The 14274-nt window shown below is 43.3% G+C and overlaps 2 protein-coding genes across 2 annotated transcripts; both read left to right on the top strand.

The window, feature by feature from the left end:
• The first annotated feature begins 4595 nt into the window (after positions 1-4595).
• LOC122233458 (keratin-associated protein 9-8-like) lies at positions 4596-5073 on the top strand. The gene has a single exon (XM_042965637.1). It carries the CDS (start codon positions 4672-4674, stop codon positions 5071-5073), a length of 402 nt encoding a protein of 133 aa, XP_042821571.1. The 5' UTR covers positions 4596-4671.
• A 6358-nt stretch (positions 5074-11431) lies between these two features.
• LOC122233448 (keratin-associated protein 9-9-like) lies at positions 11432-12173 on the top strand. The gene has a single exon (XM_042965622.1). The coding sequence runs from the start codon at positions 11538-11540 to the stop codon at positions 12171-12173; it is 636 nt and encodes a 211-aa protein (XP_042821556.1). The 5' UTR covers positions 11432-11537.
• Positions 12174-14274: the final 2101 nt, after the last annotated feature.

The following is a 14274-nucleotide window of genomic DNA, read 5'->3' as shown; positions in this document are numbered from 1 at the left end:
CTGAGCATCTTTTCATGTGTCTGTTGGCCATCTGGATGTCTTCTTTGGAAAAGTGTCTATTTGTGTCTTCTGTCCATTGTGTCAAGAGCATACTTAAACATCATAAAAGCCATATATGAAAAGCCCACAGCTAACATCATCCTCCATGGGGAAAAACTGAGAGTGTTCCCCGTGAGAGCAGGAACACGACAGGCATGTCCACTCTAACCACTGTTGTTTAACGTAGTGTTGGAAGCCCTAGCATTAGCAATTGGACAGCAAAAATGAAATAAAAGGCATGAAAATTGGCAAAGAGGAAGTCAAACTTTCCCTTTTTGCAGAAGACATGGTACTCTACATGGACAACCCAAAAGACTCCAAAAGAAGACCCCCTAGAACTGATACATGAATTCAGCAAAGTCGCAGGGTACAAAATCAATGTACAGAAATCCATTGAATTTTTAGACACCAATAGTGAAGCAACAGAAAGAGAAATAAAGAAACTGATCCCACTTACAACTGCACCAAGAACGATAAAATCCCTAGGAATAAACCTAACCAAAGAGGTAAAAGATCTGTATGCTGAAAACTAGAGAAAGCTTATGAAGGAAATTGAAGAAGATGCAAAGAAACGGAAAAGCATTCCATGCTCATGGGTTCGAAGAATAAATATTGTTAAAATGTCAATACTACCCAAAGCAATCTATACATTCAATGCAATCCCAATCAAAATTGCACCAGCACTCTTCTCAAAGCTAGAAGAAACAGTCCTACAATTTGTATGGAACCACAAAAGACCCTGAAGAGCCAAAGTAATACTGAAAAGAAATACTGAAAACCAAAGCGGGAGGCATCACAATCCCAGACTTTAGCTTCTACTACAAAGCTGTAATCATCAAGACACTATGGTATTGGCACAAAAACAGACACACAGACCAATGGAACAGAATAGAGAATCCAGAATTGGACCCACAAATATATGGCCAACTAATCTTTGACGAAGCAGGGAAGAGTATTCAATGGGAAAAAGACAGTCTCTTTGGCAAATGGTGCTGGGAGAACTGGAAAGCAACATGCAAAAGAATGAAACTAGACCACTTTCTTTTACCATACACAAAAACAAACTCAACATGGATGAAAGACCTAAATATGAGACCGGAAACCATCAAACCCTAGAGGAGAAAACAGGCAACAACCTCTTCAACCTCAGCCACAGCAATTTCTTATTCAAAGCATCTCCAAAGGCATGGGAATTCAAAGCGAAAATGAACTATTGGGACCTCATCAAGATAAAACCCGTATGCACCGCAAAGGGAACAGTCAACAAAACTGAAAGATGACCGATGGAATGGGAAAAGATATTTGCAAATGACATATTGGATAAAGGGCTAGTATCCAAAATCTATGAAGAACTTACCAAACTCAACACCCGAAAAACAGATAATCCAGTGTCTTTGTGTTTTTGTACCCTGTTTCCAATGCAAGGATTTGTACGTACATTTTACATCACATGCAGTGTCCGTGTGGAGCCATACACAGTCCTCCACAAGTCATTATGCGCATTTTCAGCTGAGGAGATTTCACAGTGGAATGTCCCACAGCTGACATGGACACACTCAGATCCAAGACTGTGGTTCAGGCGCTTGCTGAAGCGCACTTACGTTCAGATCTCCAGACGTGGTAGCAAACGCCCTTAGTCTCAGCACCAGCAAGATGTCCATCCGAGGCCTTCTTTGAGCGCACAAGTGTTATTCTCCCGGACAGGCGGGCCATCACTGGCACTAAGTTGTAGACGTCAGTGTCGTACAACTCAGCCACAGCAGCCATACGTGAGGACAGCGGGACCCGCCCTTTAGAGCCCTGGGGAACCCAGGATGCTCCTGTTGCCTTGGGTGGCATCCAGGCCCTCAGCACTCTTCTGCCTCACATACAGGTGAGCCTGCGGTGTCCTCGTGAGCAACAGAGGCAGCTGAACACGCTTGTGTTTGGGTCGTGGAAATCACATTCTTGTTTGGCCTCCTTGTCCCCAGGACCTAATGGGATATAGTAAAATGGCATCTTGTGATTTTCTGCCAAACCTATGTCTCTCCCCTCCTGTAAGGCAGTTTGTCATCGTGATCAAAATGCTGCCCAGAGAGTTGATGAAGCATGGTGTCAGGGCCAGAGAGATCGTGCAATGGGCATGTAGGACTTTGAGTAATCCATGAGCTCTGAACCATCTAAGGAAACAGAATAAGCTCTGGTATATTGTGGAGGAAGTTTGAGCAACCGAGGGGGAAAAATGATGCCTGCTCCGTGGGGGTGAGGAGAATGTGAGGAAGAAAAAAGAGACAACAACGTGGGCATTCCTAGGAGTCAGGAACGAAGTCTGCTGCTTCTGGTCCTGAACTACTGGTGCCAACTCAGCACTCAGGGCTGTGAGGCCGATTCAGGCTCTGAGAGGAAGAGGAGACAGGGCCCCGGGTCACTTCCTGGGAGCAGTGGAGGGACCTCTGATGAGCTTCGAAGGCCCCTATCCAGGACACATGCCACCATTGGAGACTAGGTACCCAGGATGCTCTGGAGAGACTGCCAAGGCCAAACGTGCCTACCGCTGCTGGTTCTCAAGAGCGCGATGTTGGCAAAATGAGATGAAAACCTGACACCACCCATGTGTCCGCGTATTTGCTGGATGTTGACTAAATCCTTCGTGAGCATTCCCTTTAATTCTTGGAGGGATTTGCAAAGTAGGTATTAAGGTTCCCATTGTAGACATGAGGAAATTGAGACTGAGTGGGGTAAAGGAATGTCAGAGTTTGGTTTCTCCCAGAAACTACCCTGAATAAAGGAGTCTGGGAATGTGGTTTCTTTGCAGAGGTCACATCACACTGGTCGGAATGTAGTGAAGTGTCACAGGGAAGAAGCACTCTGAGACCAGCATCACAGTTTGCAACTAAAGCTTAAACCTGAAAGATATCTCAGAAATCACACACACACACACACACACACACACACACACACACACACGTTGAGATTCTCCTATTTCAGCAATGAGGGAGCAGGAGTCTTTATAAACCAACTCTCCAGAAGCACAGGTGGAGTGTTTTTCTCCATGTGGCATGCTCAGGCAGCCTGACATTCTGCTGTGCATGAAAAGAGCACTTAGGCATAGAGGTGCAGATATGGTAGGTACATTATCCTAAACATACTAATATCCAAGACATAGCCCTGGTGTAGTCAAGACACCTTTGGCAATCTATCATTTTCACCACTCATTTCAACATTTTCCTAATTCTATTGGTGGGCAGATGCAATTTCTTGAAGATACACAACAATAAGACAATAGAAGATGGAGGGCAGAAGCAGGAGTAGGGAGGCATCAAGAGGAAACACAGGAAAAGGAAGGAGGTAGGAAAAGAAAAGAAGAGAGGAAAAGGAAGAAACACACAAAAGGAAGAAGGAATGAAAGGTATAAAAGGAAAATTGGAGAAAGGAAATAACAGTTTGAAGGAAGGAAAGGAATGGAGGGAAAGAGAGTGATGAAGGGAGGGAGAGAGGGAGCCAGGGAGGAAGGAAGGAACAGAAAGGGAAAGAAAGAAAGAGAAAGAAAGAAAGAAAGAATGAAAGAAAGAAAGAAAGAGGGAAGGAAAGAAGGAAAGAAAGAAAGAAAGAAAGAAAGAAAGAAAGAAAGAAAGAAAGAAAAGAAAAAAAAGCAAGAACAAAAGAACAAAAGAAAGGAAGAAGGAAGATATGAGAGGAATGAAGGAAGGAAGAAAGGAAGGAAGGAAGAAAGGAACAAACAAACAAGTGAAGGAACAAAGGGAGGAAGAAAGAAAAAGAACTGACATAAATAAAGATGTAATCTGTTACATCAGTGAAGGCACTGTGCAGGCTAGTTAACAAGGTTAGTACTAGAGTCACCAAATCACCCTGGTATGCCCATACTTCCTTAGTTATACCACTGAAATTCCCTTATTCTGAGAAAACACTCAAGCCTAGGTAAATCAGGACTACTGGTCAATAGGAGGTACACTAACTGATGTTTGCTAAGTCCCAGTGTACTGCTGATGCCTCTTCCCACTTGCTTTGGTTATGCCTTGCCATATGGAGAAGATGAGGCCAGATATCTGCTAACCAATTGTCTTTGATTGAACTGGCATATAAGTGGGGTAGGGTGTTACAGGAGATAGATATGACTGTGGGAGTCTTGAACGAGGCTTTTGGGGGGAAACAGGCCTGGGCTCACACATCTACTAAATTTGTCCCAGTGAGCATATCAGCATCATGCCCCTCACCTCAGGGATACTCCTAATCCACATATAACCTAGGACCAAAGCTGGGGAGGGACAGCTGCTCTGACCCTACCCAGACCAGCAGAAACTAGATCACATGATGTGATGATCATTGAAGCAAGAACAATGCTGCTCATGTGATCATTTTCCTTTCATCTGAAAATGTTTGTATGAGTTATTCTCAAGTAGGAAACACATTAAACACTTATTTTGTAATGATTCCTAACATTTAGGAAACAACTTCGTCATTTATGATTCCCCCAGTGACTATGGACAAAATGTAAACACCAACTAGGAAAGTCCTGCCCATTGGTCTAAACTTCGGGGGTCCAGCGCATAAAAGCCCCAGAACCGGAGGAGGCACCAGAATCTGAGAACCTCACCTCCGGACAGGACCCGCCCACCCTCCACCCCCGACACCATGACCCACTCGTGCTGCTCCTCTTGCTGCCAGCCTACGTGCTGCAGGACCACCTGCTGCCGGACCACCTGCTGCCAGCCCTGCTGCTGTGGGTCCAGCGGCTGTGGACACAACTGTGGTGGGTCTAGCGGCTGTGGGTCGAGCTGCTGCCAGCCTTGCTGCTGCCCAACTTACTGTCGCACCACCTGCTGCCGGACCACCTGCTGCCAGCCCAGTTGTTGTGGGTCAAGCTGCTGTGGGTCCAGTGGCTGTGGGAAAAACTGCTGTGGGTCCCACTGCTGTCAGCCAGTTTGCTGTACCCCCGTGTACTGCACGAGAACCTGCTACCACCCCACCTGCTGCTGCCTGCCTGGGTGCCTAGCCCAAGGCTGTGGATCCTGCTGCCAGCCCTCCTGCTGCTGATTGCCTCGCCAAGAACCACCATCTGGTCACAACACTGATTTTTGTTTGGGAAACAAAGTCACTGTCAAACATTGCTGAAAACCAGCATGCAATCACAAACATTTCTGTTACTCATCTGCTGTTTACAAGCTTGTGAATCAGCTTGATGAAAGTCAACCACTTCTCCCTGATTATCTTCTTCCTTCGTTTTTAAGGCTCACATGCCAGCTTTACACATCCTCATACAGCCATGATTTCTGCTTAACTCTATAGTCAAGATCTTTATCCTGTCCCTCCAAGTACTTTGGAGAAACAAATCCACATAACTGATGCTTAAGTTTTTGCAAAAATGGGAAGTGTGCACTAATATGTTTTCTTTCTCGGTGTACTGATGGTTCTTGTATGCTGCTTTCTTCCTGTCATGATCCCTTTGAATGTCTCCCTAGGTGCCTCACGTATATTTTTTAATAAATCCATTTGTCATCTCATAATGTCTTTTTTTTAATTTTTAAAATTTATTTTATTTTTTCAAGTCTTTTTTTAAACGTTTATTTATTTTGATAGAGAGAGAGAGAGACCGAGGGAGGGGCAGAGAGAGAGGGAGAAAAAGAATCCGAAGTAGGGTCCATGCTGAGCATGAGATCATGACCTGAGCCTAAATCAAGAGTTGGATGTTCAACTTACTGAGCCACCAAGGCGCCACTTGTCTTTTTTTTTTTTTTTTTTGTATAGTGTTCCCAATGTAAGGATTTATACACAGGTGGAATATCACATGCAATGTCTAATTAGAGCCTCATACAGTCCTCCACAAATCATGATCTCCATTTTCAGATGATGAAATTTCACAGTTGAATGTCATAAGCGATATGGACAGACTAAGATCCCAGACTCTGTCTTTTGCCCTTGCTGAGGTGCACTTACATTCATATCTCCAGATGAGTTAGAAAAACCCTGGGACTAAGCACTAGAAAGATGTTCATCTGAGTGTCTTCTTTGACCACGAAAGTACTGTTTTCCTATATATGCAGGTGACGTCTAGCACTAAGTTGTAGACATCAGTTCCCTACAAATCATCCAATAGCAGCCACGTGTCAGAGCAGCGGGACCTGCCCTTTAGAGCTCTTGTGAATACAGGATCCTTTTGTTTCCTTGGGTGCTGTCCAGTCCCTCTGCACTCCTCTGCATCAGATACATGTGAGCATCCAGTGTCCTCACGAGAAAGAGACACAGCTGAGCACAATTGTGTTTGGGTCATGGAAATCACATTCTTGTATGACTTCCTGGTCCTCAGGACCTAATGGCAGAGTAAAAAGGTATCAGGTAATTTTATGCCAAACATATTTTGCTCCCCAATGGTAAAGCAATTTGTCATTGTGATCAAAATGCTGCCAAACCATAAGAGACTCTTAAAAACTGAGAACTATCTGAGGGTTGATGGGGGGTGGGAGGGAGGGGAGGGTGGGTGATGAGTATTGAGGAGGGCACCTGTTGGGATGAGCACTGGGTGTTGTATGGAAACCAATTTGACAATAAATTTCATATTTAAAAAAATGCTACCAAAACAATTAAGGAAGGACAACGTCAGGGATTGAGAGGTCATGCTTGGGGATGTAGACTTCGAGTAATCCATGAGCTCTGAACCACCTAAGGGAACAGAACAACCTCCGGTATTTTGTGAAGGAACTGTGAAGCATTTGAGGGGAGAAAAAGATGCCTGTTCCAGGGAAGTGAGAAGAATGTGAAGAAGGATAAAGAGAAAATGATGTGGACATTCATAGGGGTTGTGATAGAAGGCTGGCATTTCTGGTCCTCAACTAATGGTGCTGCCTCAGCACACAGGGATGTGAGGCTTGATTGAGGCTCTAAGAAGAATAGGTACCTTAATCCCTGAGTCACCTCCTGGGAGCAGTTGAGGGATCTCTGATGAGCTGTGAAGCCTCATATCCAGGGCACATGCCAATGTTTGAATTCTAGGTATCCGGGATGCTCTGGCAAGACTGAAAAAGTGAAACGTATCTACTGATGGGTCTTAAGAGCTAGGTGTTTAGGTTATGGGATGAAGAAATGACACAACGTGTGTTGTCTACTACTTGTTAGGTATTAAATGCTCTATGTACATTATCTTTAATTCTGAATAAACTTTCAAGGAAGTGTAAATATTCTAAATATTTTAGAAAAGAAGAAACTAAGACCAAGAGAGGTAAATTAAAGTCATAGTTTGTAACCTCAGAGAATATATTTTGAGAAAAAGAATAAAATACAGTTTGTTTAGGATGTGCACTGCACACTAACAGAGAATTGAAGAAATGGGGTGAGTAAGGGTGCACATGAATCTACTATCACTGTTTGCAACTGATTATACCTGAGTGAAAATTATCAGAAATGATATAAAATATACATTTTAGAGTTACCCTACCTGATGAAAATGGAGATGGAATCTTCATAGACAACTCTCCAGAATCATTGGTTGTGTTTTTCTCAACATTGTATGCACAGACAGCATGATTTTCTGCTGTTGCATGAAGAGAACCCTTAGACACAGAGATGCATATGTGGCAACTGGAAGTTGGCTTGAGCACACTGAGATCAAAGATACACGATTAGTTGTGCCAGTCAGTTTCAGGTGCTATAATGAACTTCCATAGACTGGTTGGATCACACAGTAATATTTATATGCCACAGTTCTGGAGGCTGATAAGTCAAAGATCAAAGTGCTGGCTGATTACATGTTTGGTTGGACCTTCTTCCTGGTTTGCTGATGGCTGCTTTATAGCTGTATCTTCAAATGGCAAGGAGAGAGTGAGAGGGCTTTGGTCTCTGTCTCTTATTAAAAGAGTATCAACCCTATTATTGGGGCCTTATCCTCATAAGTTACAAGGTGAACTATTGTAGAAAAAAATAGCTATTAATGGGTCTATCAATTGATTTAATTTAAGGTATTCCATAATTATATACCATGATCCTTTAGGTTTTTGCAGGGGCCAGACAGGCAATCAAATACAGTTGTGCTGGGAGCTACCATCCCTGTATTCTTTAAGTCTTTGAGGGAGCACTAAACTCCATGGATTGCTATTGCTTCTCTTTAATACATTGATCAGGAAGCGAGAAATTTTTAGGGGCTCTTATTTCACCTTTGTTTCTATTATGGTTTTCATTTCAGATGTCTGGAGATGTACTTCTGCTGCAAAGAGTGCAGGTAGCTGAGTTTCCAACTGTTAGCAACTTCAGGATCTACATCAGCTTTACAGATAAGGCCCTGTTCTTTCTGTAAACTCCTGGATAATTGCACACCATGAAGGTACTAGGGCCTAGCATTTTCTTCCCAACATGAGACTTGTTAATGGCTATCTTTGCTCTGGATATCTCCATTGGGTTGACCAATGTTTTGTTAGACCTGCATGGCAGTCTTATATCCTCCTTGCCTAATGCTGCCTCTTTCGTACTTTTTTTTTGAAAGATGTTACATCTACATGGCAGTCTGTAGGTTTTTGCTGTCTAATCCACCTTATTTCCCCCATTCTTTTTAAACCTTTCATAGGCATCACTCCCCAGTGAATGTCTTACATTCTTACCACTGTTTCAGTGTCTGATTCTCAGAGGACCCAAATGATACACAATGGAAGGATTCTGTCATTCACTACCTACTCAAGTAGAAGGGAAATGAGTATAAAGTGGACCTTAATACTAATTAGACCCACATGAGATGGACATGAATCAGAACTCCATTTATTACCTGGCCTCCATATGCATGCATTTTAACACAAGGAGTCCTGGTATCAGTGTCTGCTCAAACTCTGAATCCAACACCTTTAGATATATCTGGGTTCTCACCTTTCCCAAGTGTACAGTTACTCTGGCATATGATTATAAATCCGTTGTGGAAGGACTGGGGGGAAACAATGCTACACACACACACACACACACACTTCATTCTTGCAGTATCTTTCTCAAGAAGACTAACCCTCTCCTTCGATTGAAGGGCTTTAGTCTGAGAACTGACTTGGGTCTGGAAACTGAATGGGAGGTCATCATTTTCTATTGAAGTCACTAACAGCAGCCTCTGATTCACCTGTCCTTGATCCTTTTCCAGTGTATATACTGGTGTCAGGGTAATACTCTTGTTGGCTGCATAATTACCTCACCCTTAAGGAAGCCATAGTCTATTAGTCAGATCTCTGTGAGTCAAGGACCACTGATTGACCTTTCTTCCTATTTTAGTAATATATCTACCACAACTCTGCTCTCTGTCATTCCCCATTTCCCAGTTCCCCATCATCAGTTTATACCATCAATCCTGACCACAGATGACTACCACCACTGACCTTTTCAATGATGCATATATTTTACTGCTTCTGTGAAGGAATCTCTTTTGGGACCTCTCAGGGAACATGATTAGTTTGTGGGCTGATATGAAATAAATCCATTCTGCCATATATGTTTCTCTGAACCTTTTGACTCTATTCACAGTAGTCTACCAGGCAGTTCTAGAATCCTCAGTTCATGTTCTGTAGGCCACTACAAAACACTGCATTTCTAGACAACACCTTATCTAGTGAGGTTAACCTTGGCACTTGCTTACATATAATGCCATAAAAAGGCCAAGGGGAAAAATGTTATGGTCAATGACATATGAATGACTATTGTTTTCACATAATGTTATCCTTTCTCTATAATATATGGACTTTGGGAGGGAGAAAGAGAACATGTAGGCTTATAATTTGTAAATTTGAAGTACAATTTATGTTGCGTCAGGGATATAGAGTTAAACAACACAGACAAAATGCTAGATTATCACAGGAAGAATGAAGGGAGAATAAACTACTCTCTACTAAAAATAAGCACAATGGATTCAATGTGTTTTGTGGTAAAACTTGAAAATATAATAATTGTGGTCTTTTAAAGAAGGTTTCTGCCTTCAACTTGGCCCATCCATAATGGGAAAGAAGTAAGAAAAATTTCCAGAAAAATCAAAAGATTGACATGCACATGAAACAGAAATGAGATAAATATTTTGACCAAGCAATTCTATCTGCAATCTGCTCCTAGGTGGATTCCAAAGATATGTTTATATATGTTTACCAAACAACCTGCAAAGAAACATTCATAGAAGCACTATTTTTTAATAGTCCCAAACTTCAAAAAACTTACATGTTTATCAACAGGAAAGTCAAAAAATTAATTATGTCATATTCATTCAGTGAAAGAAACAGCAATGACAAAGAATAAACAACAAATAATTACATTGGTAGTCTCTCAATCATAATGTAAAGGGAGCCAATTCTATACTATTTCATATATATGAAGGTTTTAAAAAGCCGAAACTGACCTATACGGTTACAAGTCAACACAGTGATTAGTCACCTTTGGGGATAAGTGAAGAAGTATAAATTAGAGAGACTGAATTTAATTTCTATTTCTTATTCTGGTCACATTGATATGGGTGTGTTCATTTTGTGATAATCTATCAAGATGGATTAATAACTTGCACACTTTTTAAATGAATGGTATACCTAAAAATTTTTAAACATGTTAGATCCAAAAGATAAAATAACTATCACCTTAACTAATCCAATTCCCATATCAAATGAAAGCAAATAAAAAAGAAATATAAACAACAAATATTAACTGAAAATGTGCTATCAGTGAGGTGAGGCCACACACTCTGCTGGTTAACAAGGTTAGAAGTAAAGTCGCCAACTCATCCTGGCTGGCCCACTGACCCAGTTATTTAACTGAAGTCTGCAAATCCTGGGAAATCATTTGTTCCAAGATAAATCAAAATTACTGGTCATGAGGAGGTACATTAACTGATGCTGGCTTAGTCCCAGTGAACTGCTGCTGCTTCTACCCACCTACTTTGGTTATACCTTGCCATATGAAAGAGATGATGCCAGACATCTCACCCAAGAGTCTTTGAACTGGGGTACACAAGTGGGGTAGAGTGTTACAAGAGACAGATATGCCTGTGGGAGTCTTGAATCAGGCTTCTGTGGGGACACCAACCTGGGCTCAGGGATCTACTAAATCTGTCCCAGTGAGCATATCAGCATCATGCCCCTCACCTTGGGGATACTCCCAAACCAAATATAATGTAAGGACCAAGGCTGGGGAGGGAACACTGCTCTGACCTACCCAGACCAGCAGAACTTGATCACATGATGGATGCAATGATCATTGAAGCAAGAATGATGCTGCTGATGTGACAAATTTCCTTTAATCTGAAAATGTTTCTATTTGTTATTCTCAAATAGGAAACACATTAAACACTTATTTTGTAACGATTCCTAACATTTAGGAAACAACTTCCTCGTTTATGATTGCCCCCAGTGACTATGGAAAACAACGTAAACACCAACAAGGAAAGTCCTTCCCATTGGCCTAACCTTCGGGGGTCCAGCGCATAAAAGCCCCAGAACCGGAGGAGGCACCAGAATCTGAGAACCTCACCTCCGGACAGGACCCGCCCACCCTCCACCCCCGACACCATGACCCACTCGTGCTGCTCCTCTTGCTGCCAGCCTACGTGCTGCAGGACCACCTGCTGCCGGACCACCTGCTGCCAGCCCACATGCTGTGGGTCCAGCGGCTGTGGGTCCAGCTGCTGCCAGCCTTGCTGCCGCCCAACTTGCTGTCACACCACCTGCTGCCGGACCACCTGCTGCCAGCCCAGCTGCTGTGGGTGTAGCGGCTGTGGACACAACTGCTGTGGGTCTAGCGGCTGTGGCTCCAGCTGCTGCCAGCCTTGCTGCCGCCCAACTTGCTGTCACACCACCTGCTGCAGGACCACCTGCTGTAGGACCACTTGCTGCCAGCCCAGCTGCTGTGGGTGTAGCGGCTGTGGACACAACTGCGGTGGGTCTAGCGGCTGTGGGTTGAGCTGCTGCCAGCCTTGCTGCCGCCCAACTTGCTGTCATACCACCTGCTGCCGGACCACCTGCTGCCAGCCCAGCTGTTGTGGGTCCAGCGGCTGTGGACAAAACTGCTGTGGGTCCCACTGCTGCCAGCCAGTTTGCTGTACCCCTGTGTACTGCACGAGAACCTGCTACCACCCCACCTGCTGCTGCCTGCCTGGGTGCCTAGCCCAGGGCTCTGGATCCTGCTGCCAGCCTTCTTGCTGCTGATTGCCTCACCAAGAACCACCATCTGACTTGCCACTTGGGAAATAGTCACTGCTCAACATTGCAGAAAGCCAGCATGCAATACCCAATATCACTGTTATTTATCTCTCTTTTTTACAAGCTTGTGAATCAGCTTGATAAAGTGTGGACTCCCTCTCCCTGATTCTCTTCTTCCATCCTCTTATGGGTCACCTGCCAGCTTCATGCATTCTGATCCTGTCATGAGGCCTGCTTTGAGTGCATAGTCAAGATCTTCATCCTGTCCCTCGAAGTACCTTAGAGAAACAAATCCTCATAATTGACATACAGGTTTTTGCAACTATGGAAAGTCTACACTAATATGTTTTCTTTCTCAGTGTACTCTTGGTTCTTGTATGCTGCTTTCTTCCTGTCATGGTCTCTTTCAATGTCTCCTTAGATGCAGGGAGTCTCACTTATATTTCTTAATAAATCCTATACCATATGGCATCCCATATTGTCTTTGTTTTATTGTGCAGTGTTCCCAATATAGGGATTCATACATAGACTGCATATCACATACAGTGTCCGTTGGAGTCTGATTCAGGCCCCCACACATTTTAATCTCCATTTTCAGATGAATGTATTTCACAGGGGAATATCATATGTTGATATGGACAGACTTCTATCTCAGACTGCGTCTTATAATCTTGCTTAAGTGCACTTACATTCATAACTCCAGATGATTTAGAAAACACCTTGAGTGTTAAAACTAGCAAGATGTTCATTCGAGTGTCGTCTTTGACCATGGAAGCATTGTTCTCCTATATATGCAGGTGATGTCTGGAACTAAGTTGCAGACATCAGTGTCCTACAGATCAGCCTTCAGCAGCCAATGTGAGGGCAGCGGGACCTGCCCTTTACAGCTCTTATGATCATAGGATCCTTTGTTGCCTTGGGTGCCGTCCAGCCCCTCAGCACTCCTCTGCATCACATACAGGTGAGGATGTGGCATCCTCATGAGAAAGAGACATAGCTGAACACACTTGTTTTTGGATTGTGGAAATCACATTTTTATATGACTCCTTGGGTCTTCAGGACCTAATTGCAGAGTACAAAGGTATGAGGTAATTTTCTGCCAAACATATTATGCTTCCCAACTATAAGGCAATTTGTCATCATGATCAAAATGTTACCCAGACAATTAAGGAAGGATGAATCAAGGACTGAGAGACCATGCAATGGGCATGTATGACTTTGAGTAATCCATGAGCTCTGAACCATCTAAGGGAACAGAACACCCTCCGTTATTTTGTGAAGCAACTATGAAGCATTTGAGGAAAATAAAGATGCCTATTGCAGTGGGGAGAAGAATGTGAGGAAGGAGAAAGAGAAAAAAAGGTGGGCATTCATAGAAGTCATTTAGACAGAAGGCTGGTGCTTCTGTTCCTGAACTAATGGTGCTACCTCAGCACTCAGGAATGTGATTCTTGATTCAGGCTCTGAGAGGAATATGAGACTATGCCCTGGGTCACCTCCTGGGAGCAGTGGAGGGACCTCTGATGAGCTGTAAAGCCTCATGTCCAGGACACATGTCAATGTTGGAGACTAGGTATCCAGGATGCTCTGGAAGGACTGCTAAGACCAAACTTGCCTACTGCTGGTTCTTAAGAACTGGGTGTTTTCATGACCAGCTGAAGAACTGACATGACTCATGTTGCCTACTACTTGCTAGGTATTGACCAAATGCTTCATTTACATTAATTTTAATTCTTGAAGGAAATGTCACTGTAGGTTAAGTCTCCCATTGTATAGATCATGAAACTGAGACTGAGCAGGGTAAAGTAATGTCAGAGTTTGGTTTCTCCCAGAAGCTACTCTGAAGAAAAGATCCAGTGAATGTAGTTTCTTTGGGGAGGTCAGATCACACAGGAAGGAGTGTGAGACAATGACATGGAGAGGAGGCCAGTGTCACAGTTTTCAAATGAAGCTTAATCCTGAGAAATATATCAGAAATAATGTCAAACACCCATGTATGGATTCCCCTATTTCAGGAGCAAGAGACCTGAAGTTGCATAAGCCAAATCTCCAGAACAAGGGCTAAGTGTTTTCTCAGTGTGGCACCCACAGGCAGCATGACATTCTA

Source organism: Panthera tigris, chromosome E1 (assembly GCF_018350195.1).
Source record: "Panthera tigris isolate Pti1 chromosome E1, P.tigris_Pti1_mat1.1, whole genome shotgun sequence".
Classification (NCBI taxonomy): Eukaryota; Metazoa; Chordata; class Mammalia; order Carnivora; family Felidae; genus Panthera; species Panthera tigris.
Note: the sequence above shows the minus strand (reverse complement) of the source record. Positions and strands in the feature narration are given on the sequence as shown.

Excerpts from the sequence above, each read along its gene's own strand:
- LOC122233458 (XM_042965637.1), top strand. The coding sequence starts at position 4,672 with ATGACCCACTCGTGCTGCTCCTCTTGCTGCCAGCCTACGTGCTGCAGG.
- LOC122233448 (XM_042965622.1), top strand. The coding sequence starts at position 11,538 with ATGACCCACTCGTGCTGCTCCTCTTGCTGCCAGCCTACGTGCTGCAGG.